The sequence below is a fragment of the Polyodon spathula genome, chromosome 23 (genome assembly GCF_017654505.1).
Source record: "Polyodon spathula isolate WHYD16114869_AA chromosome 23, ASM1765450v1, whole genome shotgun sequence".
Classification (NCBI taxonomy): Eukaryota; Metazoa; Chordata; class Actinopteri; order Acipenseriformes; family Polyodontidae; genus Polyodon; species Polyodon spathula.
Window position 1 is genome coordinate 2,906,445 of NC_054556.1, and position 26,482 is coordinate 2,932,926.

The window sequence follows — 26,482 nt, forward strand, 5'->3', positions numbered from 1 at the left end:
AAATACTAGTAACTTGCAGGAGATGTAAAACATGCTGAAGATGTTGAGGGGGTCGAGGGTTTGTATGGCTGTCAAGCTCAGGTGTAAAAAGATGAGGTACACTTTAAGACAACATGCAGCGAAATGTTGAAATATTCAGCTGCGCACTTTAAATCCAACCCTATGCAATGGTGGGACAAGAACACACACACACAGCATGCTGGTCATTATTTATGTATTGTGCATTTACTGTATTTATAATCTATATCTGAAACTGGGGAATTTTCACCTCTATTAATCTATAGATCTTATTAGTTTAACAAAGGAGGTGCTTAAAAGCGGCTTTCATTTTCTTAAGGGTTAAGAACTTTATGACGTAAAAATGTTAATCATGTTTAATGATACTAGACTTTACAATGAGTTTCATTCAGATTTTTTTTTTTTTTTACAGCATGTGTGGAAGTGAGACAGATGAGTTATCTGTTCTACATGGCAGTATTGCTGTATTATTGTTCCCTGTTGGAGATTTAAGGATAATATTGCTAATAACGACATTGACTGTTGGAAAGGTGCCAAAGCCTTGTCTTTACGCAGAAATGTATCATACGTGAACAAAAAAGAAAAACATGTAAAATCTCTGACACCCACTCACCCGAACCAAAAAAAATAAAGGAGAAGGTAGCCAGGTTTAGCTGTTGTCTGAGTTACAGTCCATGTGAGTCGAAATGAAACACATTTTCAAACAAACGTAGGAAGTACCAAGTTGATATAGCTCTCAGAGGGACAGGAGAAATATTTAAGTTGTCAGCTGATTTTTTTTTTTTCTTATGAGAATCAACGGCTTGATAATTATAGGGCACAATTTCCTAACAAAATTATTATCATAGTGGAATCAGGTTGTGAAAATGTATCTCTTGTTTTTACAGAACAATTCTCAATGAATTAGAAATCCACCTCCCCCTTCTATTTTTGTACTGTATGTGCAACTTCTTTTTTTGTTGCAATTTGGCGGCTTTTTATCCCGCTTGTCACCCTTTAGAGTAATTTCCATTCATTAATGTTGACCTGTGGTGGGGGAGCTGTTCTGTTGTTTGCGCCTGTCAGCGTGTGTGTTGAAAGGTCTCCGATGAGCCGTCAGATTAATAGTGTGAATATGCCTCAAAGGAGGACGACCCGTCTTGACATGACATACAGGAAAGACACTTGAAAAACCGCCGTCCCTTCTAGTTGACTTCTAACGCAACTGGTATCATTAGGCAAGAAAAGCACATTTGTCAAATACTGCTGCCTTCTGTTTGCCAGTTCAGTTTGTTTTATTCATGCATTATTATTATTAGATTCTTCAGTGCACTAACTTGTTCACAGAAACCGCCTGTAGGTAACACTACATACACAATGTGTATTTTAGAGCACATTCAAACACACACTGCATACAAACGCATACTGCTTTATTCTGTATTCTATTGCCTAAGTTGTTTCCTTAGTATAGTGCGTTTCAGCTGCAGTATGTATTGTAGAGTTTAAGGGAGAATGCAGACTTGCAGTTTTAGCTAGTCTGTTTGAAATGACCCCGGCTTTCTCATCCCTCAGTCTATATCAAGTGTTAGTGAGTTTAAGTTACCTTGTCAAGTACAGTGCAGACAGATTGTTAACAGGGTTGTATGCAACTGTGGTTGAGACCTGGGGAACCGAAGCTGACGGGTCTACCGATTTAAAGGATTACATTGCGAGATAAAATGGATACAATTCTCAAAGCATTGGTAAACTTCAATTCTAACATGAATAAAACACATATTTAGAACTACTTCTAAGCCACTAAATTGAATTTCAGAATTGTTTATTGGATGCATAGATACAACCAACCTTTTGTTAGTATTCAAATTTAGGGTAACACAGGGTTTTGTTTTTTTTAATGATCATTTTAGCGCTTATTTTGGCGTAATAAATAATAAATAATAAAATATTGTTACTGTATCCCTAACATTACAATCTGTAATCGCATATTACAATCTGTAATCGCATATTACAAGATGTATGTTTTTGGAGTGCATCATTTGCACCTTGTGGATAATGGAAAATAAATTGTATTTGATTTTAAAAGCAAATAAAACAACAGTGAAACTATGGGACAGAATACAGTAAACTTAATGAATGCATCTTATCCACCAGTGAAAATGTAATTTATAAAAGGTAGCCAGTAACTGTATACTGTAGTTATACGGTATTGTTTTGCATTCATAGCTATTAAACACTTAATAGTAAGCTATCTGTGAATAATAAGATAGACTAGCCCAATTACTGTCAATTGTGTTATATAAGAGGGATTGACTTGCACACCTCTGCACCTTATGCAGTATAGCAGTGCGGCTTGCATACCGATTTCAATATATTGCAGTTCAAGCTATGCTTTAAGTCATTTTTACTAACTAACCAACCAAAGTTCAACTTTGCAGCTGGAGGAGCTGATGATGACGCTGGAAAAGACCAGGCAGGAGTTGGACTCCACCAAAATGCGACTGTCCTCCACACAGCAGTCACTCTCGGAAAAGGATGGGCACCTTACCAACCTGAGGCTCGAGCGAAGAAAACAGCTTGAAGAAATCCTGGAGATGAAGTAAGTGTGACTCGAAATGTCTTTGTTGCACAGTAACTTTTAACTCTGTTTGTTTTAACGTGTCAATGCTTGGTTTTCAGGTTGCTTAAGATGAATGAACATTGCTTAAAGTGATAAAGGGAACAGTCTAAAATGAACTTCCACAGAAGTAATAGACCCTGTTCACAAAGCCTAAAGCTAGGAGTCATTTTAAGAATACCTGTTTTTTAAGTGTTTTATTGGATTAAATAATGTTCAGTATTCATGAAACTGCATTTGTTTGTTTGTTTGTTGTTTTTTTTTTTAACTGCAGTCTGTAAAAGTTTCATGCAATGCAAAGCTTAATCTATTACATTGTTTTCAATGTAAAGGGACCAATCCCGTATAAAAATGTCCCATATTAAAGCCATATCCATGCATTGCCGTGCAGATTTACTGTGGTAAACTGGTATACTGTCTTGGCTGGAATATTTCCTCATTTGCCTAATTTGTGTGCCCAGTGGAATGCTTTGCAGACTAGATGACAGTTTAATGTTGTTTAAGGAGCCTTTACAATATTGGCATGTAATTAAGGCCCCAGCTTCCTTCACACAATAAAAAGATGAAAGTAATTGCGCTGTGGTGCAGTTCTGACTTCTGACCCTGTTGTGATCGGGTCAGCATGGCAAGCAGTTGTTTAGCCTGGTAAGGACTTCATGCTAGGAATGGCTAGGAGTAATTATCTAGTCTCACACAGTGAAATGATCTCAACGGGCATCAGGGCAGAGACTGAACAGCACATGGTCATTAAATGAGTGGTGCTATAAACCTTGAAGTGTTAACATAACACCTTGTGGAATAAACTGCATGGGTATCTATTACAATGCATTCAAAGCATGAAAAAAGTATTATATAATAGATATTTCTCTATTTAAGGTGCAAAAAAGGGTGAAATAAACTATTTAATACAGTAACAGATTCTGTTATGTGCCGTATTTCCTAAGTTATTAATCATGTATTAGTTTTTTTCAGTACCATACCTATCCTTTCAAGTGTTATGCGATTTTGACGTTATTTCTGTTAATTTCAAATGTCCTTCTCCAATCAGATAAGGATGGATCAGGTATTGCTACCGAACAGCTAGACCACAAGGATTATCATTTTTGAAGCAACAAGTTATACAGACAATCTCATGGGTATTCAGTACAGCATACTTTATAAACAAAGCATCTTGAAAAAAGACAGAACACAGAACTACTGATTTATATTTCTGTTCCCGTCTTGTAGAGAGTTAGTATGTGTGTCTTGTAGTTAGTTTATATCTCTTCTTGCCATTGACCCACACATCAGTATCCTAGTTTGATGCTAGTCTTTTTAAACTCTGCTGTATGTGCTCTATAATGCACTGTATCCTATTTCAATGTCATTATTACCCTTATGGATGGTCGCAGCATATAGCCAAATCTGTATTAAAAAAAAAAAAAAACACCTGTATACTGCAGATAGACGACCTGTCTAATGTGACCAATCAACATTTACAATGTTAAATAACCTGGGTACAAAAAACATCACTTAAATCACTTAAGTAGCCTTTTGAAGCAGGCATAACTATTTTGTATCTATATGTCTGTGTTACGGAAAAAGATCACATATTTATGGCAGTTCCTTGGTGATATAATGCACTATATTGTATACAGACACTTTGTGCAGAGCATTATTTTAGTTAACCACAAGGTTTTCAAACAGAAATCCTTGCAGCAAAGCCAGAATCATTTGGACAAACATCATATTGTTCTGTGATAGGCATATTCATAATCCATCTTGTAAAGTGATGTGTCACCTCTTTTTCACTGATGATCCATGCTGTTCTACTGTCAAACGCGGTGTGGTTGCATTTTAAAGCTTGTGATGGCATAGGAAGTGCTGATAGGTAGTGAATGATATAAAAGAATGTGTACTTAAGAAAATGCTCTTCATACTCATCCAAGGATTAGTTTTGCATGAAATTAATAATTCATTAAAAACTTCCATTGTGGCATCTGCTTCTTTTATATGGCATTGGCGAAAAGCCAGTCACTTCAGCAACTATAGCCATAGAAAATAATTTATACTTACATAAAATGTTTTTGCTGAAAGATGTGCTGAACAGTCCCTGGAGGTTAATGACAGTAGATAGAGAACAATATGCCTCTTTGATCCCTGAAAGCTGCTCACCCGTCAAAGCATGCAGATTTTGTGTCCTGATTATCTTCAGTTGGGATCCAGCATTCAGAAACCTTTGGTATTTCTGATGTGAAAGAAATTAATTAATAAAATATGTGAGTGCGTAATGCTTGTTGTTAATAGCACCGAATCACTCATCTGTTGATTAAGGACTTACATGGCTGCGTCATCCTTCTTTTTTTGCTGAAAGAAAATACAGAACCTGTGCAAAAGATCAATTGTAACCCTTTTAATTAGTTTAGTATGCATGCTTTGTACTGTTAGCATCCACATTAAAAGCTATTTTGGCCCTTTTGTAACTACAAAACTGAGATAGCCCTGTGTCCATTCAGTGTCCTTTACTATAGACAGAAGTGCAGTGGAAGAAAGTGAATTGGGTTTCCCAAGTTCACACAGTAAGCCGATGTGCAAGGGTTTCCAGGTTAGATCTAACAGACAGACCACAGTGCCTCTTGATTGGTGGTGTATATAAACCATACTATTTATGATCTATTTGGGATATACACAGCTGGCAGCTGATATATGCAGTCTTTCTCTGGCTCGGTATTTAGATTTGTAAGCAAAAGCTGTACGGATATTTTACAGAGAAGCAGAGTGTATTTAATGCTTGCTGGACATGTTGACTGTATATTTCCTTGTGATCGCTGGCTGGCTAACAGGCAAAAAAGAATGTGCCAACTGTTTAACATCATTTCATAATTTCAACACCTGCCTTCCTGTAGTTCTGGGACAGCATGTGTAAGACAAAATTATTATAATTATTGTAGTTAAACTGGGCTTGTGGAAAAGACGTTTAAACAGGGGTGTTCTTGTTTGCTGGCGTGACGTCTTGTTTTAAAAAGCTTCAATAATGCTTTCTGCATGTTTACAGTGTTTGCTTTATTATAATGCACTGCAGCATAACATCTCAAAAAATAACATACTAATATGTCACAGCAGTTTATATTCCACACTAGAAAATTCTCTGAATTTAGAACTGCTGTGTTTTTGCCAACAAGTTGCTAAAAAAAAGAATCAGCTTTCCTATGAGTCTTTAAAGTTATTAATGAACTGATCCATAAATGGCACCTGTATTCAGTAGTAACAGCGTGCTAAGCTGCTGTTTCTGTTGTTGAATTGAATTACAGCTGATATCTTCAAAATCTGCCTGCTTCTTGTTGGCTATATTAAACGTTAAAAATTACAACTCCAGGTTTCGCATCCACAGAATCTAGAAGCAACATGAAACGCGAAAAGGGAATGGTAAAGCTGCAAGTGGTTACCTCTGGTTTAACAATTTGCTGTTATACATAATTTTAAATACAGGATACATGGCGTCCGGTAGTGATTTAGCAGGTGACAGGGACATGTTTATTTAAAAGATGCACGTCCCTTATAATACGTAACTGTTGGCAACTGTACTCCCATTGCACCTGGACGACAGTAGAAACATGCTGGGAGTCCTTTTCCCAGTTAAACGCACTCAAAGGGGGTGGATGTTGATTCAACTGTGACTTTGATGGGATAGTTTGGCTGGTAATGGGGACTTCTTGGAAGGAAAAAAGCCTCAGTTGGGTGGAAATCCTCCATTGACAGTCTTTGCCCTCAGCAGACCTATAACTCAGCAGGCTTCGACTCTTAACACCAGCTTGCAGACGCTAAAAAAGATCAGAGAAAACCCAAACAAAGACAGAGCAAGGAACATGTCCGAGCAAAGTAAGGAGCTGCTGGTAAGAGAAGTAACTGGCAAACGATCAGAAAGCAATAACCCTTGTGTGAATAAGAAGACACTGAACACTATGGTTGTTCACTTGGCAGCAAAGGACTCGTCAATATAGAAAGCGCAAATTGTCTACTGCTTTTCTTGCGGTTGGAATTCTTTCCTGGTATGTGTCCTGAGGCTTGACATAGATAATCCTGAAATGTATAAAATGTTTATATAATGTGTATAGCATGCCAGTTTTCATGGTAACTCTCAGTGTGCCAAAATCTACCAAGCGGCTGCTTTTCTTACCAGTTTTGTTTTTACTGCAGTTTTAAAACAGATCAGTTTGATTAACTGTGAGGATTTCCATCAGCTAAAACTATGTTTTCATTTCAGTTTTATCCCAGAATGATGTACCGATACGACGTGTCTTATAGGCTTGGCTGCTATATTTAATTCAGTTTAGTTGTTTGTATGTCCTGTCCCGAAGTCCTATCAATTGATGTTCGGTATCTGGCACCGTCTTCCTGTGATTAAAGGGCTGGGGTGCAATCCTAAATCTGAAGTTATCGGAACAGCACTAAAATATTGATTTTCTTAAAAAAGAATTCATTTAAATTAATTCAAATTCATTTGTATATTGAGCTTCTAGCAACACATATAAGCATCTATCAAATTTCTATAAGTATTTTCACAAAGAGTCATTCTTCATCTTGTCAGAATGCTTTATTTTACATATCTGTGTGTCAGTGGCAAAACAATGATATCTGAGCTGCCTATAGAAAATAATACCGGAACAGCGTTCCGAGCTCGACTACACTACTGATAACGGGACAGTCTTAATTATTTTACAGAACATCATAACATATCTTCTGTTTATATGTATGCCTGTCAAATACAACATTTGACAGGGTTTCTATTCAGTTCCATGGCCTGATATTGTGTAATATGGTCTAGCAGTGGGCACAGCATAAAGGATTATCCTACTGCAGACATCTGAACTTTATTCTCTAGTGTGTCTGCATACTAATGTCAAGCTTTCAAAGTGGACTGAAATCTTACCCTGTCTGGGATGTTATAAATGCTGGAGGTTTTTCTAAGGAAGAAGTATCTGTTTCCTACTTGCTTGAAAGATGTATTTACTTTAAGGACCGTGTTTCTTCATGGCAACCTACCAAATACTAAAAGCAACCATGTTTCTTTACATATCAGATTGTTTTGGCCATAAAAGTTTCCTTTCTAAAGTAAAGGCAGCGTGGCTACTGTTTACTGTGTAAACTGTGTGTCACTCATGAGGCTTTTAACATACTAAGCTATAGGTAGTGTGGTCTTTTGGTTACAGAACTTATGAGTCAGGGGTTTCCTGGGAACAAATTGCAGTCTATGACTGACTGACTTTATGGATTTGCCACTTCATTTTACCTGCCCACATTTACAAAGGGTGGAATCTAAACCGTTCTGTAAATGACATTCACATGAATATGTATAGGAATAAATATGTATACCAGTAAATACCTTTTTTTTGTTAATTTATCTCGCATTTGCTGTTTTCGGCTGTTAGGGCATTAGTTTTATGATCTGAGATGTCATTACATGATGGATACCAACCTCTAATGTAATATTAATGAAATCCAGTTTTGCAGAATTGCACCCCCCCCCCCCCCCCCCCCCCCCCCCCCCCCCCCCCCCCCCCCCCCCCCCCCCCCCCACGAAACAAGGTACCAACACCCCCACCACCCACAACAGCTCTGTAGTATCAGGTCTCTTCATGGTTTCACACCATTGACTGGCAATTGGGTAACCTAATACTGGAAAACTCTTCCACCTGTGACTTGGAGAACCTGTGGCTTACTTTGAGTTTTGAATTTCACAAAGATTTATAGGTGTGAATGCTAAGGGAAAAAAAAGAGGCACACATTTCAGCTTGATTGTAAACTGAATAGATGTTCAAGGCATTATTTAGGGTTTTGACTGTCTGCTTTTCTTACATCAGCCTCTAAGGATTAGTGGGGCGTAGGAGGGCTTGCTGGCAGGTAGGTTTTTATCTGCGCTGCCGGTGTTTCTGTGTGGTCTCAGCATTAGGGAAATGAGCAGCATAAACATCTATGGGGCTTTCTATAGCATGTAGGGTTGGAACTGGAGCAGGACTTGCATTCAGCCACAGGAAAGGAGTCATAGATTAGAGCTGCTTGCTCGAATCAATCATAGATACCCATACCATAGCAAATGTCTTCATCTGACAACCACCAAAGCCCGAATGTCCTGTAATCCCATAGAAAAGTATTCACAAAAGAAAAGCTGGAGGGGGGTGGGGGGTGGTGGGTAGGAATTTACCTTTTGAGAAATATTTCAAATTTTAAAAAGCATGAAAGAAAGTTGACCGCACGCCAAATTTTCTGAAACGTGGGTTTTGTCAAGAAGCACAGTTGAAATAAAGCAGCTGAAATAAAAACAGAGCGCCATTTAGCTTTCTTGAGAATCCTGGCTTTTCAATAACAGTAGTGGGTTTTATTCTCTGAAAGAAATGTGGCCCAGGAGTTTTCAGCACACTTTACCAAAAAAAAAAAGAAAAAAAGAAAAGTACCTTACACAGGATTATTATCTCCCCTATGCCCCTTCTGACATCCTCTGTCTGTAGTTTGGAAATGCCTGTGTTGTAAGAGTCTTTGGTGTTTAAGACTTGCTTGAGTTATTGCACAAAGCAAAGGCTTTATGTAGGATAAGATGCATTTAAATCACAGATGGCAGTGACGTGAAATGTTTATATGAAAACAGGGTATTGATTGCAATAACATTACAGATAACACTTTTACTGGTTTACTGGTTAAATCTAGACCTGATTTATACAGACGGGAAATACTGTTGTATTCACTTGATGTGTAGTCCTTGGATGCCATGAAACCATGATTCAGACTGGTGCCAAGTCTCTTTACCAGTGTTCAGCAGGCAACACGTTACTACTAGTACTACTAGTAGTAAGTATATAATATTATATATAAGGTATTATATATCTATATGATATATATATATATATAATTAGTAACCAGTAATATGATAACTACAGTTAACAGCATGATAATAAGCTAGCCGTTAACAGTTTATAAACAAAACAACAAAGCATGACTGTTCACAAGTTCTCATTCATGTGCCATCTTCGATACTTCTGGTATGGAAAACATTCACCTTTAATGGGGGAATGTGTAAAGATCTTGCTATAATCGATCTTTCCTAACAGGTAGGGGTTCCAAAACACACGGTTCAAACATGAGCCTAGAAGAAGGTTTCAAAGAGATACTGAAATTATCGATACCGTTGAGTTGAATTCTGGCTGTTCAATCTAATTCACTTCATCAGCTTCTCTCAATTTCTCCCTTGACCAACTGCATATATATATATATATATATATATATATATATAATATAACCCTAAAATTAAAGGCGGTAAATAATAGGCAGCTCAAGACAAGAGGCCCCTTGAAGGGACATATGAATCCACTTCCATGTAAATTGCTTGTCTGTATGCATTAATGTTTTTTAATGTTTTTGATGGGACTGCCTTTCTCTCTTTACTGTAGGATGTGGCTATACAGTTGGTACAGCATTAAGTAAACTCCTGTGTTGTTACATTAACAAGGTTGGAGCACTTACTACTGCATAATTTGCAGCTTAAATACATGAGGTCGAGGCTATGGTTAAAAACTCTGGGGTCGCCGGGGGGAAGGTGAGTGAGGCTGTCAGGCTCCACAGGAAGGAGGGGAGATGTAATTGTGCAACGCAACATGATGTACTATTTTCTTAATGTACAATATGAAAAATAATAGGGGAGCTAATCATACATCCACATTTATATGCTTTTTCTCATATTTGATTTCCTCAAAATGTGACTATCATTAAAAAGCAGTTACTTTGCAAGGATGGAGAAGAAAAAAAACAAGAAAAAAAAAGCTTTTTTACAGCAATAACAGTACGCGGTTCATTGTTATTCACTCTGATTTATTGCATGCACTGTTTAAATGAAAAAAATAATACTGAATGAGTGTCTGCCTTGTAATGAACGACTGTTAAATAGAAATTCCCGGGTCACAGACAACTACAAGAGATCACAGAGCATGTTTTGGCAATATTAACCCGTATTTGTCAAACCTGGCTATAACTGGCCATTCATGTTTGTACGTTGTAACCGCAGCATATATGCAGCACAGAGTTCGCATACTACTCTGCGTTTTACAGCATCTTAACCCGGGGCAGTATTTCGATCCAGAATGGTCTTCCTTCGTTGTTAGAGGTGGGTGTGTCGTGTGGGAAGGAAAGCGGATCTTGAGATGCCAAGCACCCCTCACTGTTTAGCCAGTGCCCTTCAAGCAGGGCAGGCATTGGCTGCTGCAGTTAAGCATTCTAGCCAGTCCTCTACTCTTATCAAGAATAAGCTAGCGGTGAATGAGAGGTCCAATAAGGGGCCATTTTGTGAGTTAAATATTTTTTTCCTTGGCTCATTTAACAACATTCAAGTGTAACCTGGCATGACTTCAAAGTCATGGCTTATTTTTATGCATACATTGTTGTGTGTGACTGTGTGCAAACCAAAAGAACCTCACTTGTCTTAGTCGAAGATTCAGATTTTTGTTTTCTTCTTGTTTTGTTTTCTTCTAGTTTGGAATGTGTAACATGGCACCTTTGAATCCTAGACATAAACTGAGGGCGAGCCAGTTATCTTGTAACTTGTTAAATGAGAGGTCTAGAATGGAGCTGCAGGCACTTTCTATTGTTCTGGATTGTGCAACATTGCTTATAAAAGGGCTAATGACATAGTTACAAAAGTTGGAACATAACTGGTTTCAAATTCTTGCATGGCTCCCATTTTCCACCAGCGTTGCGCAATCCTGTGCTTTACTCAGCCTATTTCAGTGAAAGAATGCGTCTCATAATGGAGCTGGGTAGAAGATTGGACGTGTCTAAATATTTACTTTCTTTTATTATTGCCCATTAAAGCGAAGTATTGACTTCAAAAGTTAAGAGCCTTGTTTGCACAGAGTCGCCAGAATTCTACAAATCAACAGCCCTAAATACATTTATGACATTATTGAAATGTTTGGGGTCTCACACATGCTATGGATTTTTTAAATGTTATTTTTGTTTTACAAATAGTTGATTTTTCCTTTTAGAAACAGTTAGATTGAACTTCCTTGAGTTCTTAGCCCCTTATTTGTCTTTTAAAACTAAACATAGTTGCATGTTATACAACAGTACAATGAAGTTAACAGGGAGTAAAAACTTTTCAAACGAATCTGAATGTATTACATGTTCAGTGTGCTCTTGCTGTCATCCTAGTAGAGTTGAAAAGTACAAACCCCTGTGATAACTGTGCAATTACTGTAATACAGCTATCTTCTAATTACATACACTGTGGACATTTAGCTTGATGGCCTTGTGGACACACTTAAGAATATTTTCGGAATGCATCTTCCTGAAGTGTCCTGAACATCACATGTACAGTAACTCAGTTTTAGCGCCGTCTTGGAAACCAGTTTCCATAGCAATGAATGCATTTTTGCACTTTTTCTTTTTTATTTCAGTTGGTAGTGCTGTGCCTTGACAATAGCAATCCCGTTGTTTACAGTCCCAGGTTGTTCATACTGCCAGGTGGCCCTAGTGATTGTTTTCCATGGTCCATACAGTATGCTGTTGGATCTGGAGGACAGGAGCTTTCATCATCATCTCCTTCACATGTGGAACCTTGGCACACTTGCTTTTGCAGTTTGCATCTACAGTATTATGTCAGAGGTCAAGTATGTTCTATACAGTACTGTTTGTAAAAAAAAAAAAAAAAAAAAAATTTCCTAGTAAATAGTTTGCTGGTCCATTAGTGCAAATTAGCACAGTTCGTTAAAGAAAGTAGGTGTGTGTCCTTTAAAATAAAAAAATACAAAATAATAATAATAAAAGAAGAGAGGAGCTATATAATTACATTTTGAATGTTTCCTATGCTTTGCATACCACGGAATGGCCTTGTAATTACAAAGAAAGGCAGAGTAATAAGTATGTACTGTACTTTATTGTCTGGCGCGCCAGGCAACACATGCTCAGATGTGTATCATGTTAAGTATATATCCCAGTCACAGGGCCAGTTTTCATTAGAATGTGGTGCTCCAGGGGGCTGACTGCAAAGTATGGGTTTCACTCACAGTGTGTGATGCTGTTCGGGGTCAGGTGTCCAAATGTGTTCTTTATATTGCATTGCAAATATTGATGTTTCTCTGTTTTCTTGAAGCATATCATAGCTCTTATGTACCTGCGTGCTTCTGACATTGCTTGGGGTTTGCAGCTATCAACATGCTGGAGCAGTGCAAACAGTGATCATGAATACAGTCAATCGCCATTTCAGTTTATTTCATATTTAATAGTGTTTACCTTTTAATTAAATGCAGATAACCACTATCAAGTACTGTTAGTTTGAAACACATTTTTTTATTGCACAAATCATGTGAGAGTAAAGCACAGTTTATTATTACCAGTGGCTCCACATTTTACAACACTTCCCCTGCTAAATCTGAGGACCATTGATTAGAATGAAGATTTTATGACTGATAATAATATTGGTAACTAGGTTAAATAAAAAAAAAAAACTTTATGTGATGGATACATACTATACAAGTACAGTTCAGTTAAACTCTTCAATTGAAACCAAAAAACTAGGAGCTGTAAAATAATTTGACTTCTTTTACTCTGAATTTAAATCTGACTAAGCAATCTTACAATCTTAATTATACTCGGCTTTTGTAAATCGTTCTGCTTTGTGTGTATAGTGTATGGTTGCTTTTCTTTAAGGAAGACATTCATGCATGCATTGACATAAACATCAACATGCTTAAGGCACAATCATTTTTTTCAATAAACAAAAAATACAGCTTTGAAACCTTCCTTCATCCTGATGTTTTGCAGCCTGTACAGCCAGACATATTTACAACATGTTTTGTTTTTTTAGTCGGCTTATTTCACACAATCAATCTTTAAATGATTGATCCTCCGGTTCACTCAGCACTGGATGTTATTTTGCTACGAAGACTGATTTGTGCTTGAAGAGTGTAGGGTGTGAGCCCTGGGAGTAAATTATACATACCAGTTAAATACTTGTTTGATAGTGTTGTTGGTAACTGTGTTTTTAGAGTGTCAGTCTCTGTATAGTAACAGGCCGATTTAGTCTAAGTATGACAGATGAGAATGAGATAAAGTTAACCAGCAGTCTTGACAGAATTAAGATTGCATCCAGAAATATTTGCAGTGGTTGCAAAATTAGGTACTGTATGTGTTGCCAAATTAGAGAAGATTTTTCTTCTTAGTCTTGGGCAGATTTACTGGAGGCAGGTTTAAGGTGGTGGTGCCAATTTTATTATATACTGCAGCAAAGTCAAGTTAGCATGAAGCAGTGCAAACTTACCAACGGTGTTTCCACTCATACATTCATAAACAAGATCTGTACATCCGTAGATCAATGTCTCACTGTGTGCATTTTGATTTTGTAAGTGTAGGCTTGCCCTTCAAGTCACCCTCCATCATGTAAATGCAAACAGACCAGGTATATGAAAGAGCAAGGCATGGAATGGGCTACCCCTGGTTGCAAGGACCTACTGGTTTACTGTGAGAAGGAAGGGCTGGCCTTTATCACACATACCTAATAATTACTATTTGAGGAAATGAGTATTGAGGAAGTTCTCCACCATTGCTACTAATTAGTGTCATTTAGTAGTGGAGATTTGAAAGTAAAAAGAGTTAAGTTGTAGCCCCTATGTAAAGCACTATCATATACCACACATTTTTTAATGCCTCTTGCTTGTGTCAAGAATCAGTTAATTAGGTACATAACATTGCGGTTATAAATCTCCATTCTACCGAGACGTTAATGGCATCCAGTGGGAAGCAATGTGTTGGACAGGTTTTAGAAGCTGAAATCTGTTCAGGAGTTAACATAATGGTTTAGAGAAGTTAGTCTAGTCTTGCAGATTCTCACTCTGTTTGCATGATTTTATCAGGAAAGGAAAAATACTCCCAGTAAAGTATCCAGAACATAAATAGACTACACAGACGTTTAATTTACTGACCTGTACCTAGTCTCATGTTGGTTCTTATTAGATTTTTTTCTTTAGTTTTTAACTTGAGTAAAAAAAAAAAAAAAATCAGGACACTTTGGAGTAAAACAGTTTGGAAATGTCAGCCTCAGCTATTACTAGTAAGCTAGAGTGGTTCATATGTTTTAAATATTATTATTTTAGAAGCCTTCTTAATGTGGGCTCGTTTATTTGATCCATCTGTGTTGACGCTGCTTCAATAAAGGTATCCTTCATTGTGCAAGCCTGGTCTGGATCCTTTTGACATTCTCCTAATCAGGTTCCCATAACTGGATTGACAAGATCCTTCTCTGCAGGGCTTTTATTCATCTACTAAGAATAAAAAGCGGTGCAGAACATAAAAAATAACTCCATGTCCAATTTAAAATGTAATTGACAAAAGTCACAGCGCAAGACAGAATCACATAACAAAACACCTCCACTGATTATAAACTTACCAGCCTGTGTCCAGACATCTAGAGCTGAGGACATGAGATTAGAAGGGGTTGTAAGTGTTGGATAGAGGAGATTAGATGAAATGAGAGAGAGAGATCCTTTGGTCCGGAATCTCGTCGCTTCTCTTGATGCTCTCTCTGAGAGAGAGTCTCGTAGGATTGTCAGATCAGAAATAGTCAGATATACGAGATGTATATTATCTCTATATTATATATATATATCTATATATATATATATATATATATATATATCTATATATATATATAGAGAGAGAGAGAGAGAGAGAGAGTTGTCTTTTCCCTGTTTACTTTGACAGCATGATTTATTAGTTCAATCTGGCTTATTTTTGTGTGTGCATTACACTGACATACCAGAACGACCAGCTTTCTGCGGGCCTATGGGGGGTTTTGCTTGCCAGGCATTTCTCGCACATAAATACAATATATATAAAAATAAAAATAGCTCAATTATTTATTATCTTATTAATGCAGCACGAAGAGACACTTAAAAGTGTAACCAATTTTTTTTCTTTACGACCGAAAATACAATGAAATGCAATTTTTGATAGATTTTTTTTTTTCCTCCCCAAGGGGCTTGTTGGATGAAGCTAGCTTACTGGTGATTTCCTCCGTGTGAATAAGAAGTAATTTCACACTTGCTGTTTGAGAAGCCCTCTGCTTTACCCCCAGAGAGGCCAGTCTCTGGAGAGCAGGCTGTCCTTCACAGACGAGGTGTTTCCTCACCTGCGTCGCTGGCACAGCAAACATGCTCTGGCTGTCAGTTCAGGCTTATTTATGTTTGACACAGTGGGGGTGGCCTGCACTCGATCATGCGTCTGCAGTATTTGCATAACCTTTCAAAGTTAATGGCTGCCATCATGACAAATTAAACTGGTTTCCTATGTCTTTTTATAGATTTGGGCCTCTCGGACAACTGCTCTCTGTTTGAATTGCTGTCGAGTGGTGGATGAATGCCATAAATAACTGGGTGACCAGCCGCCATCTTGATAAATTACATTCTAGACGAGTATCATACAGTTCTTTGACATTCTGTTCTTTTTTTTTCAGCAGCAATCTGTAGAATTAGAATTAGATGTAATGCGTCCGAGAGCAATATTTTTTGGTGGAGATGGAGGGAGCATTGCATTGCACTACAAGCGTATAGTTACGAAGACACACAAACCTATGAGAGGATTATGGCAGGCAGCACAGAACATAGTGAAACTATAATATCCTTTTATACCATCCCTGGTCCCAATACTCAACTAGGTCTATGGAGTCTACTACTTTTGTTTCAATGTATAGTATGTAGTATGTAGTTTTTTCCTTTATATTTACCTGGTTTCCTCATTTCAGCAGCTGTCTGGGCTACTTCTGTGTTACTTCTTCTTCCACTATTACTTTTAATATGGAAGACAGATGTCAAGTTTCCACATAAAGTAAAAAGCCACCCTCTGAATCTGTGCTCTGTTAACATTCTCATGGTACCTCTTTATTGGAGTTTTTGACAGAAGGTTAGAGCTGCAGTACACTTACAGTAACAATTGGCATTTCTTAAGTACAGTACAGCTGTAAGCACATACCTTTTCAGAGGTGATGAATTCCACATTAGCATGTGTAAAGATTCAATATCATTTTTCACATCGGATTACAGAGCTTTGCTGTGATTGCCTGACTTGATATAATAATTAAAAGTAACTCTTTTGTGTTGTTCATGCAAATGAGCAGTCAAGTTGCCCTTTCATATGACCAAAAGAGCATTGCAAAACAAAAAGCAATAACCTTTCATTGGCAATTGAGCGTATTAATCATTGGTGCTGCTATGAATAAAAATAGACCTGCTGTGTGATTTTTGAATTAAGATTTCGGTATTTGTTTTAATGCATTGCAAACTCCACAGCTGTTAAGAGTTCATTATTTAGCTAAATAAACCTTGGTCTCCATTTTAAGCAAGTGCAAAGGCAAATGCAAATTGTCTAACGGTATAAATTATTATGAATGTTTTGCTACAAAGTAGGTCCCCATGTCTCTCACACTCTTACGCAATCACTATTCCCTCTATTGCTTCAGGGTAGGCACTTTACCTTTTATCTGTAAGCCAGTTGGTGGTAAAAACAAGAGACATTAATTTAGCTGTTAAACATGACTTTGGTATTCTTGGGTAAATACTTACAGTAAATGAGAATCGTTAATACAGGGCAGCTTTGCTTTTAAATGAGTAACAGTGGCCCGTGGTAATACAGCATGATACATCTGGCTTTCCTGGAAGCAGCGTTTTGTATGTATGTGGTAAGCAATATAATTGGTCTGAGGCACTTGTATGTGTATCTGTAGCGGTTTAGCATCACAACCGTTCTTATGATCAGACGAAAGGTATTCTGCATGGTTGGGGGTAGTCATTTAATGAGACCAAATCATCATGTCATTTATTGTGCACTAAGAATCCTCTAAGCCGTAGTTGCTGTGGCTGGTTAGTGGATTACATGGCTCCACAATGGCACGTGTCTGTGTTGCACCAGTCTTCTCATTATCCAATCAATGCTATCCCACAAGTGGGATAAAGAATGTCTTCTGTGTCCTTTGTTCTCATCGTGTGTGGTATAAACTTCCCATACACCACATGTCCATATATTGGACAACACATGTGGTCCCCCCCCCCCCCCCCTCCCCAAGCCAAATATTTATATTTCATTTATTTTCAGTTGGTGTTGTGTAGGTCCTTAAAGATGAAGCAGTCAAAGTTCACAAGAGTTTAGACGAACCATAGGTTTACGTAATGGACAGTGGGTCTGTATTTTCCTACTTGATTAAAAACTGAGCTGTTTGCTCAACATGTTGTAGCAAAACTATCATTATCTGATCGTACATGAAATCCAGCGGTGGCTAATCAAACCCAGGGTTGCATCTGGGTAAAGCATATTTGGCACAGACTTGTTACAATTAGGGATTCTGCCATGTCAAAGGAATCTTTCACTCAATGCTGTGACCCATATTGTACTGAACAAACACATGAGTTTCTAATAGAGAACAATAGTTTAACAAACCACTTCCCAGCACTATTGAATGAAAAGTATGCGCCTGTGGCAAACCTGGCACAAGACATGTTTATTTGATTGCATTTAGTTCAGGCTCTGTCCTGATACAGCGAAGCTAATGAAAATAAAAAAGAATGAAAATCAAGTGTTCACGCTGCATGTGAAGAAGGATACCAAGTTGCAGTGACAGTGTAAACACTGACTCTGCATATGATTGCATGTTATACTGTACGTACATGTATGCATTCAGCCATAGTAAGGAAACAGCAAATAAACATAAGGTTGAGAATAACTGCACTGGAATAAATGCAAATAGAATATTCTGTAAATCTGACACAGGCAAACATTAATTGTGTGGCAAAATTGACTTTCACAGTATACACACATACAGTGCTGCCCCATTACAACGGGGTTATAATTTGTTCCAGAAATGATCTACAGTGCCCACAATTAATATTTTAGCGTACCGCGGAAAATGAAGGAAGGTTAGTCTGGACCACACCAAAAACAACAAACAGTCTTGCACTATCACAGCAGCACGTTCACACAGCAGCATGTTCACACAGCAGCTTGTCTCTCACTCTAACACAGCGCTTTTTTTTTCCTAAAGCAGCCATCTTTGGAGTCAGTCTTATCAAGAAAACCTCTTAGTTTTTCTTTGTCTTTTATCCATCCTGCAGTATTTTATATCTTTGATACTGCTGCTTGAAATTCACCATTTCTTACTCAGTCCACCGCATTGAGTTTCATTTTAACACAGTTTGTTTTTACTGGTGCCCTAAACTGGAATTCCTTGAAACTGTTAAATGTTACAGCTTGTAATAAAAAGATGTCTTTGGTTTTACAATATCTGGTACTATTTTCACAGAGTTTGGTGCCAATAAACAAGCTATTTTAAGAAAAAAAAAGCCTCTCGGCCTATAGTTATCAAATTATGAGGTGGTCAGGGTTGGCAGTAGACAGCCCCCCATGTTGGTTGAAAACACTTAACATCCTTTTCCTCTGTCTTTCTTGGTCCATGATTTTCATTATGAGGATAATACATATTGTAATATACTAATAGGCACTGTACAGTACTCTTCTGTAATGTCAAAAGCTATTTAAGACAAAGACAGCCCAAAAGAAATATTTTTTACATCTTCATACTGCTATCAAAATGAGCCTATATGTTTTCTTTATAAAGGGACCAGGGTGACCATCACCATTTATCACAAGGAGCTCTACTGTTCATGGCAAAACATTCAAAACAACATTTCCACGGTGACATTTACTTCAGTTTGGCTTACAAATTAATTTCTAATGCATCCAGGTGAAGGGCAGCCAACCGCGCTCGCGCACGCACACATGCACACACGCACACATGCACACATACATCATTCATTTAAAAGTGTCTTTCTAATCCCACAGTTAAATTACTTTAAAATACTATAAGGATAATTTACAGCAGCAGGGTACTTGGGTTAGGGTTAATAAAAATTGAATGGCAGCCACTTCCTGCTGCAAGGAATTACATTTCAGTTATACAAGGAAGAATGGGGGGGTGGGGTGGCGTCGGCAGGCGTCGGGCGGGCGGCACCCTCTCAATAATCCCAGATGTGGGTTGTGATCTGTTATCTGGCTCATCTGAACCTCACAAACCTAGGGGAGGTTCCAGACAGAGCTGTGGGTTGGGGACAGAATGAGATGGAAAGCAATTAATGGGGAGGAATTAACCCGACATACCAGATGGTATTTATTATTTTTTATTGGTATACAACTGCCATGGGCTTGGCTTTACAGTGTCGGAACAGCTGTTTGAAAATGAGGCATTTCTGGTGGTAATTGAGAAAAAGTTTATACTGTTAATGTTTAATGGCAGAAATCCCTTTTTCGTGCCAGGAGTACAGAAAAAAAAAAAAAAAAAAAAAAAAAAATTTCTAAGTGTGATTAGAGTGCATACAGCCTGGCAGAGCTTTAAACAACATTAAAGACACACAGTTGCACATGTGTGGGATACACAGTGCAGAAAATCAATACTGCCCCTCTCCCTTATAGTAGTGCTTACTGACATGCTGATGCCTTCTGAGTTCCAGGAATGTGCAAAAAAACAATATTCTCTCTCTCTCTCTCTCTCTCTCTCTCTCTCTCTCTCTCTCTCTCTCTCTCTCTCTCGGAATTGCCAAGTGTAAAGAGACCGTATTCTCCTGACAGGCGTCCAGCAATCCCTGCTTACCGTTGCTTAGACCGTTAACACTGTGAAATCACCTACTACATAGCCTTCAACACAACTCTTTAGATGACTGTATGACATGGAAATACTGCAGCAGCTACTATGATGTATAATGTGCTGACAGCTTTTATGTGACACTTCTCGATTGTAGTTTTGGGGAAGTTGGCTGGCATTCAGTGCAGCTGCAGAGTGGGTCCGAAGGGCTGCTGAAATGTCCAGTGCCAGCCTCTTTTCTTCCAAATGAGACGGCAGGCTTTCAGCTTGGGGGCTGTGTTGATTGATGAATGGTCCCCATCCGGGTTTGTAGATTTAAATGTAGATGTGCAAATGTTACACACATGAAACTACTTAATTTAATCAGGTAATGTTTTTTTTTTTTGGGACTCACAATTTGTGCATTTTCAAAATGTTACTCACTCAAACCGTAGCAAAACATGCAGTCCTGTAGATCCTGTTTACTGGAAATTAGAGAACAGTTTTTTTTTCTAGACTCTCAGTATTCTACAATCACTAATTACTTTGTTTTATCTTGTTCAAATTAAAACACAGTCACTTACATCATATATATATAGAGAGAGACAGAAAGACCACATGCCATTCTTTTTCTAGTTGATTTTTAAAAAAATGTTTTATATAAGAGGGAAAAACCTACACATTTCTCGCTGCATAAACAATTCGGGAAACAGAAGTTTGACAGAGTCTACAGGTGTATTATCAGCCTTCTGTTTAAGAGAATATGTCTTTAATTAGTAATAGCTGAGGACACAGTGGGGCTCTAGTGTTAAGCATTTAATAATTTATGTTTAATGCTTGCTTTGTTTGAGCTTGTCCAAGGTGTTTCTTCAGCGAAAACAAACTACCATTACATTGCTCGACCAAAGACTTTTCAGTAAATGGTTTTTGTAACCCTTTACAAAGCAAAAACATTATGACTAATAATTTGGCTTCTAGAGTTTGTAACAGGACTTTCCTTGACACTTGTTTTTGTGTTTCTAGTTACATCTTCACTAAATGTCTGCAAATATATATTTTTTTTTAGACACTCTTTTTTTTGTCAATTAAGAACACAAGAATTCTGGGAATCGTAATTTCTGAATGAGAATTCTGTCTTGTATTGCTCAGGTTTAAGCTTAGGCACAGACCTTACTACAGTGCTCTTTCATTTTCTGACTTGTACATTTAAACACTAACAAGTTACCGAAACAACCAAACGGTGAAAGCCCTTACGCAGTATAGCATCTGTACAATTTACTGTCAACATGGTCTAGCTGAAATATCGAACCATGAAATAACAGGACAACACTATGTTTCTCAAAATAATAGCCTACAAAAAAGAAATCCTTATTATTGTCTACATTAAAAATGATGACTGTCCTATGCCTTTATGCAAATGTTGCCATAGCACTAAGAGCATACAGACAGTACAGCAGTAATACAAACTACAGGTGCAGCACCTCTCCTAACTGGTGTACAGTGCTGCTGGCTGGAAAGATGTGTTCTACAGTGCTCTCTGTGTGTGGATGTACCATTACAGTAATTTAATTTCTCTGGAAGATAAATCATGTGTCATCTATTTTCAGCCAATTTGCAGTAGCAATATGTATAGCTACCAGTCGCACTTCATGTTTTGGTAAATGAGAACTATTTCTAGCTTAGTGTTAATATTGATCACTGAAGGTCTTCTAGAAGAAAGTGACACATTTTCAGGATGCAGGGATTAACTTTATTCTCCATGTGCCCATTCATTAACTCACATTTTGACAATAAAAGTTTGTTTGGAGGATTTAATCTGCCAAAAAGTAAGGGAGGGAGTTATTCTGACCCCTCATATGTCAGGAGGATGAAAGAATCAGATGGCCCATGTGGCTTTTCAGCTTCCTGTTATTTTGTTTTCCCTTCACAGCCCAGATATCTCTTCCTTGCATTAAACTGCAGGATCAAATAAACCAGACATGCTATAATTGGCACGAACAACAAAGACAAACACTTTGTAGCCTTGAGGCCTTGCAGAACCCAGACACTGGTCTTTACGACGTCCTGAACAGAATTCACAGTAATAGCGGGCCCAGTTGGAACAGCAGATTTTAAAGAGACAGTGCCTTTGAGCTATTTTAAAGAAACAGTGCCTTTGAGCTTGGCTGGAATCATTTCTGATGCCCTTGTAATTGGTTTGGATTATGAGAGGATTATTAGATTAGATTGCACTTTTTTATACCCGTTCCTCACAGTAGGAACGTTAACTCAAGATGCGTGCTTTCCTAGTGAGCTGCCAATGCAATATATATAGTAGCGATCTCAGTTAACGCAGGCAGGCGCATTACACAGGGTGAGGTAATCTACGCACAGGTGGAGGGCGGGCGCGAACCCGGGACCTCTCACACTAAAGCATAGCACTGATACCGCTGTATATCGGGTTATGTCTATGTGTGTGATTACATCACCTACCAACCCTGCTGCTGCTGCTGCCTTCCCTCGCACATGCTACGATATACTATATATATATATATATATATATATATATATATATATATATATATATATATATATATATATATATATATATATATATATATATATATATATATATATGCACTCACGTTTTCTGCCTAGATGGAGAATGATGCAGCATAGCTTGGGAAGTGTAATTATAAGACCAGAACAAAGGAGCCTGAAGATTGTTTGTGGTAACAGTATACTAAAGTAAAATAACAGGCTTGAGAAGGCATTGCAATCTGTTACTCACAGTTCAGACATGATGAATCTGACCATTACGTTTGCAACTTATACCAGTCAAACAAGAAGCCCTGTGGAGACGGCTGTGATGCAATCAGAGACCGCGAGGGCAATGAGCTTCTCTGTGCTGAAAGATGGATTGATGAGGTGGGAATAATGCCCCGAAGTAATACATGTGCTCTTCGCTATGTGAAAAATTAAGGCACTAACTTGTAGCCTTTCTACTTTTTTTAATTATAGAGCGCTAATCAGAGTTTGTTAGCTTCTTTGTTTAGACATGGTTTCAAGATGTAGGCAAGTTTATTTTCTTGATTTAAAAAAAAAAAAAAAAAAACATTGTCCACTTTGAACAGTATGAAACCTATCCAAGGTTTTATTAGTGATTGTTTGTATTACTGATGATCATACCAACATATATGGTCACACACCACAAGATTCTGATCCACTGTATTTTATGTCTCATAGGTCTTTGTTTAAACCCACTGCAGGCTGGTAAATGTGATCAAGGGAGCAATGCTTTTAAATTACGCACCAACTACTCATGTAACACAGATGTGTCTAATTTCCTAAAAAGAAAAAAAAAATAGCGAAAGACTTCTGTTCTATTTTACAATAAACGTAAGAAATATTGACAGTTAAATTGTCGTCAGTTATCAAATGACCAGGTACTAATAACATTTCTTTTTGATCTTCATTTTTACTGAGACCTTGTAAACACAAATGGGCCTGTTAAACTAGATCCGCATGGCTCGCTCTGTCAATTTCGATCTTTTTTGTTTTTGTTTTTTTTTACCATACATTCCTTGAATTGCAGGTTATGGGAAAGTTTGGAGTAGCCCTGTGTTCAGTAAAAGATTTTTTTTTTTTTTATAAACGATTTAACATTTCACCTGTTGAGGTTGGCATGTTCTGTTGATTCCTATAGAGACACTGTAATGCACCACCTTATTATTGCATTCGGAAGAGAGGTGGTGGTTTTTCATAGGGATTTGTTTTTCTTTTCTTTTTAACTTTTAATCTGAACATCTGCATTTCCTGTTCCAGAAAACACAGAACATTTGTAAACATTTTTCTTTAACAGGCTTGCAAATAAAAAAAACATAATTAAGGCAGGAATTAAGGTTGGAATCAGAAGATTGTTAATTATTAGCATATGTGGGAATTGTGTTCTACTGTGCAGTGTGGTCCCTCTTGCTGGGACCTCAAAACTCTTTGTAGTTTTTGCAAAAATGTTTGTCAAAAAAGCAGCCACACAAGTTAATTGCAGGGGTGGGGGGTGGGGGGGATTGTGTAATTGTTATTTTTTCAGTCATGCAAGTTATTCTGTTTTTCTTAGCTCTGGTCAGTGATACCGACTGAACCAATATTAGTAATTTTGGAATAGCAGGTGAATAATAACACATGAAGCTGCAGTCCCAGGTTTGCATTAGAACAGCAGTACTAACTCAATTGGTTGTCATTGCTTGGCTTGGTAATCTTTGGACTATGTTTCTGTTCAGAATGTTGATGAACTAGTTTTATTTTTCTCTTTGCAGAGAAAATCATCCCAAACTGGGTACAAACCTGCTAACAGTTTGACCCAACAATACAGTATATAGGCCTATTTATGGATCGTATACATGACACATTTGTGTAAGTGCATTGTAAACATTACCTTTCTGATAGAAGTCAGCAAGAGTTCAAATAAATAAGTAATTTGGTTGAATAAAGATGGGGAATAAGGAAAATAGTAATACAAGTCATCAATTAACATTCCTCAGCGTGTTTTAATTGAAAATTCCTTTTTTTCTCATCGGTACCAATTTCGATTTCGCAAAAAAAAGTTATTTCTGTGTTAAAGCGAACCAGTGATTTAGTGCACTAGATCACTGGTCAGCACATTCTGCAATTAATTATCGTTCTCATGCAGTCTGGTCTTGAGAACCAAGATGGTAGATTTCTGTTGTTAATGAGTCTGAAGTGTCTTTGACTGTGTCTATACATTAGTGGAGTCTGTGCTCAGGCTTGTTTCTGGTGCAAAGGTGTAATCTGCCCAGTCAACAGAACACACGCAAACTTAATGTAGCGTTCTGTTCATGAGAGATTCATTCTGATAACTGTTCAGTGAATGTGGATTTTTTTAAAAAGGCATTGTATTTGAATATTAACAGTACTAACTTCAATAAACAAAACGTTACAGTCGCAGTTTGTGACACTAGTAAAATGCATTTACTCGTCAGAAACCATGCCAGGCCAAATGAGGAAACAGTGGAAACATAAATGCATCAGTTTTAAATTTATTTTGTACATCCAACTTAAACATAAAAAACTCCCTTTTCACCAGCACAGTTTAAAATTAATAAAGTCTGCTTTGATTGTAGTAAATGCAGGCATATTTTTCCAAGGTGGCAGCAGACATTGAGGATCGTTCTGGATGTTGCAGAAAATGTAAGAAGTGTGTGTGTGTGTGTGTGTGTGTGTGTGTGTGTGTGTGTGTGTGTATAACAACAAACCAGATACAAACTGACATGGGAAGCCTTCTCGCACGCATTCTCACTCAGCAGGAGATTTTGGGAAATGAAGTTCAAAATGCCCATCCAAAAAAATAAATAATAATAATAATCTGCCCGACTTTAAGTAGTAATTTTTGTAAATCTGCGATCAGCTGTTTAGTTGATTAATAGGTCCAGACTATGAATCTGTTAATCGGAGCAATTAGCCGTCGGGAAATATATATATATATATATAAAATATATATATATATATATATATATATATATATATATATATATATATATATATATATATATATATATATATATATAATTGCATGAGATTTATTTGCTTCATGCTAATATTGGACTTGACTTTTGCCAAGAAAAAATTAGATGCTATAGGCATAGGTTTCCCCATTGGCCCCGTATTGATGGCTGATGGCTGAAGTGTAATGCTGGCTCCAGGTATCAGCTTATTTGTGACCTCCCTGGTGCATCAGCACACACTAAGGCAGTGATGCTGGCTCCAGCGACCAACCAAAGTGTGGCCTCACTAGCGCCTCAGTATGGCAACTGTCTGGAATGAGCTGGGTGGGGCCCTTCACAGGGGTCAGCAGGTGAATATGACTGATACATATGTAATTCTAATTATTTCTCAGACAACCAGACAACTAAATGTGGTGTTACACTTCCAAAATAGCAAAATCTTGGGACTAAGAAAATGGGCAGACGCATGGCACGCCACTTTCTTTGTTTATTTTGCTGCGTCATTGTTCAGTTGGCATGCGGTTTTAATTCATTTTCTTTTTTAGTTTCTTGCTTTCGATGCCTCTCAGTTTTCTTTTCTACAAAAGAAGTTCCAGAATAGCAGCCCTGCATTTTCTTTTTAAATGAGCCTTAAAGTTAATACCCCAAGCATTACACACTTGATTCAGAAGTCTTCTACGAGGTCTGCCACACACAGCTTCTTATTAGAGAAACCCTATCACTCTTGTCAGCTGCGCTTGTGAACTCCCC

At 37.6% G+C, this 26,482-nt stretch overlaps 1 protein-coding gene across 10 annotated transcripts in view; it reads left to right on the forward strand.

Moving 5' to 3' along the window:
- The window catches only part of LOC121298410 (ERC protein 2-like), a 252,786-nt gene that overhangs the window by 135,600 nt on the left and 90,704 nt on the right, over window positions 1–26,482 (forward strand). For all 10 annotated transcript variants that reach the window (XM_041225526.1, XM_041225533.1, XM_041225530.1 and 7 more), the window contains one exon: window positions 2,433–2,593. In XM_041225526.1, the coding sequence (XP_041081460.1) occupies window positions 2,433–2,593 (161 nt within the window). The remainder of the gene's footprint in view (window positions 1–2,432; window positions 2,594–26,482) is intronic.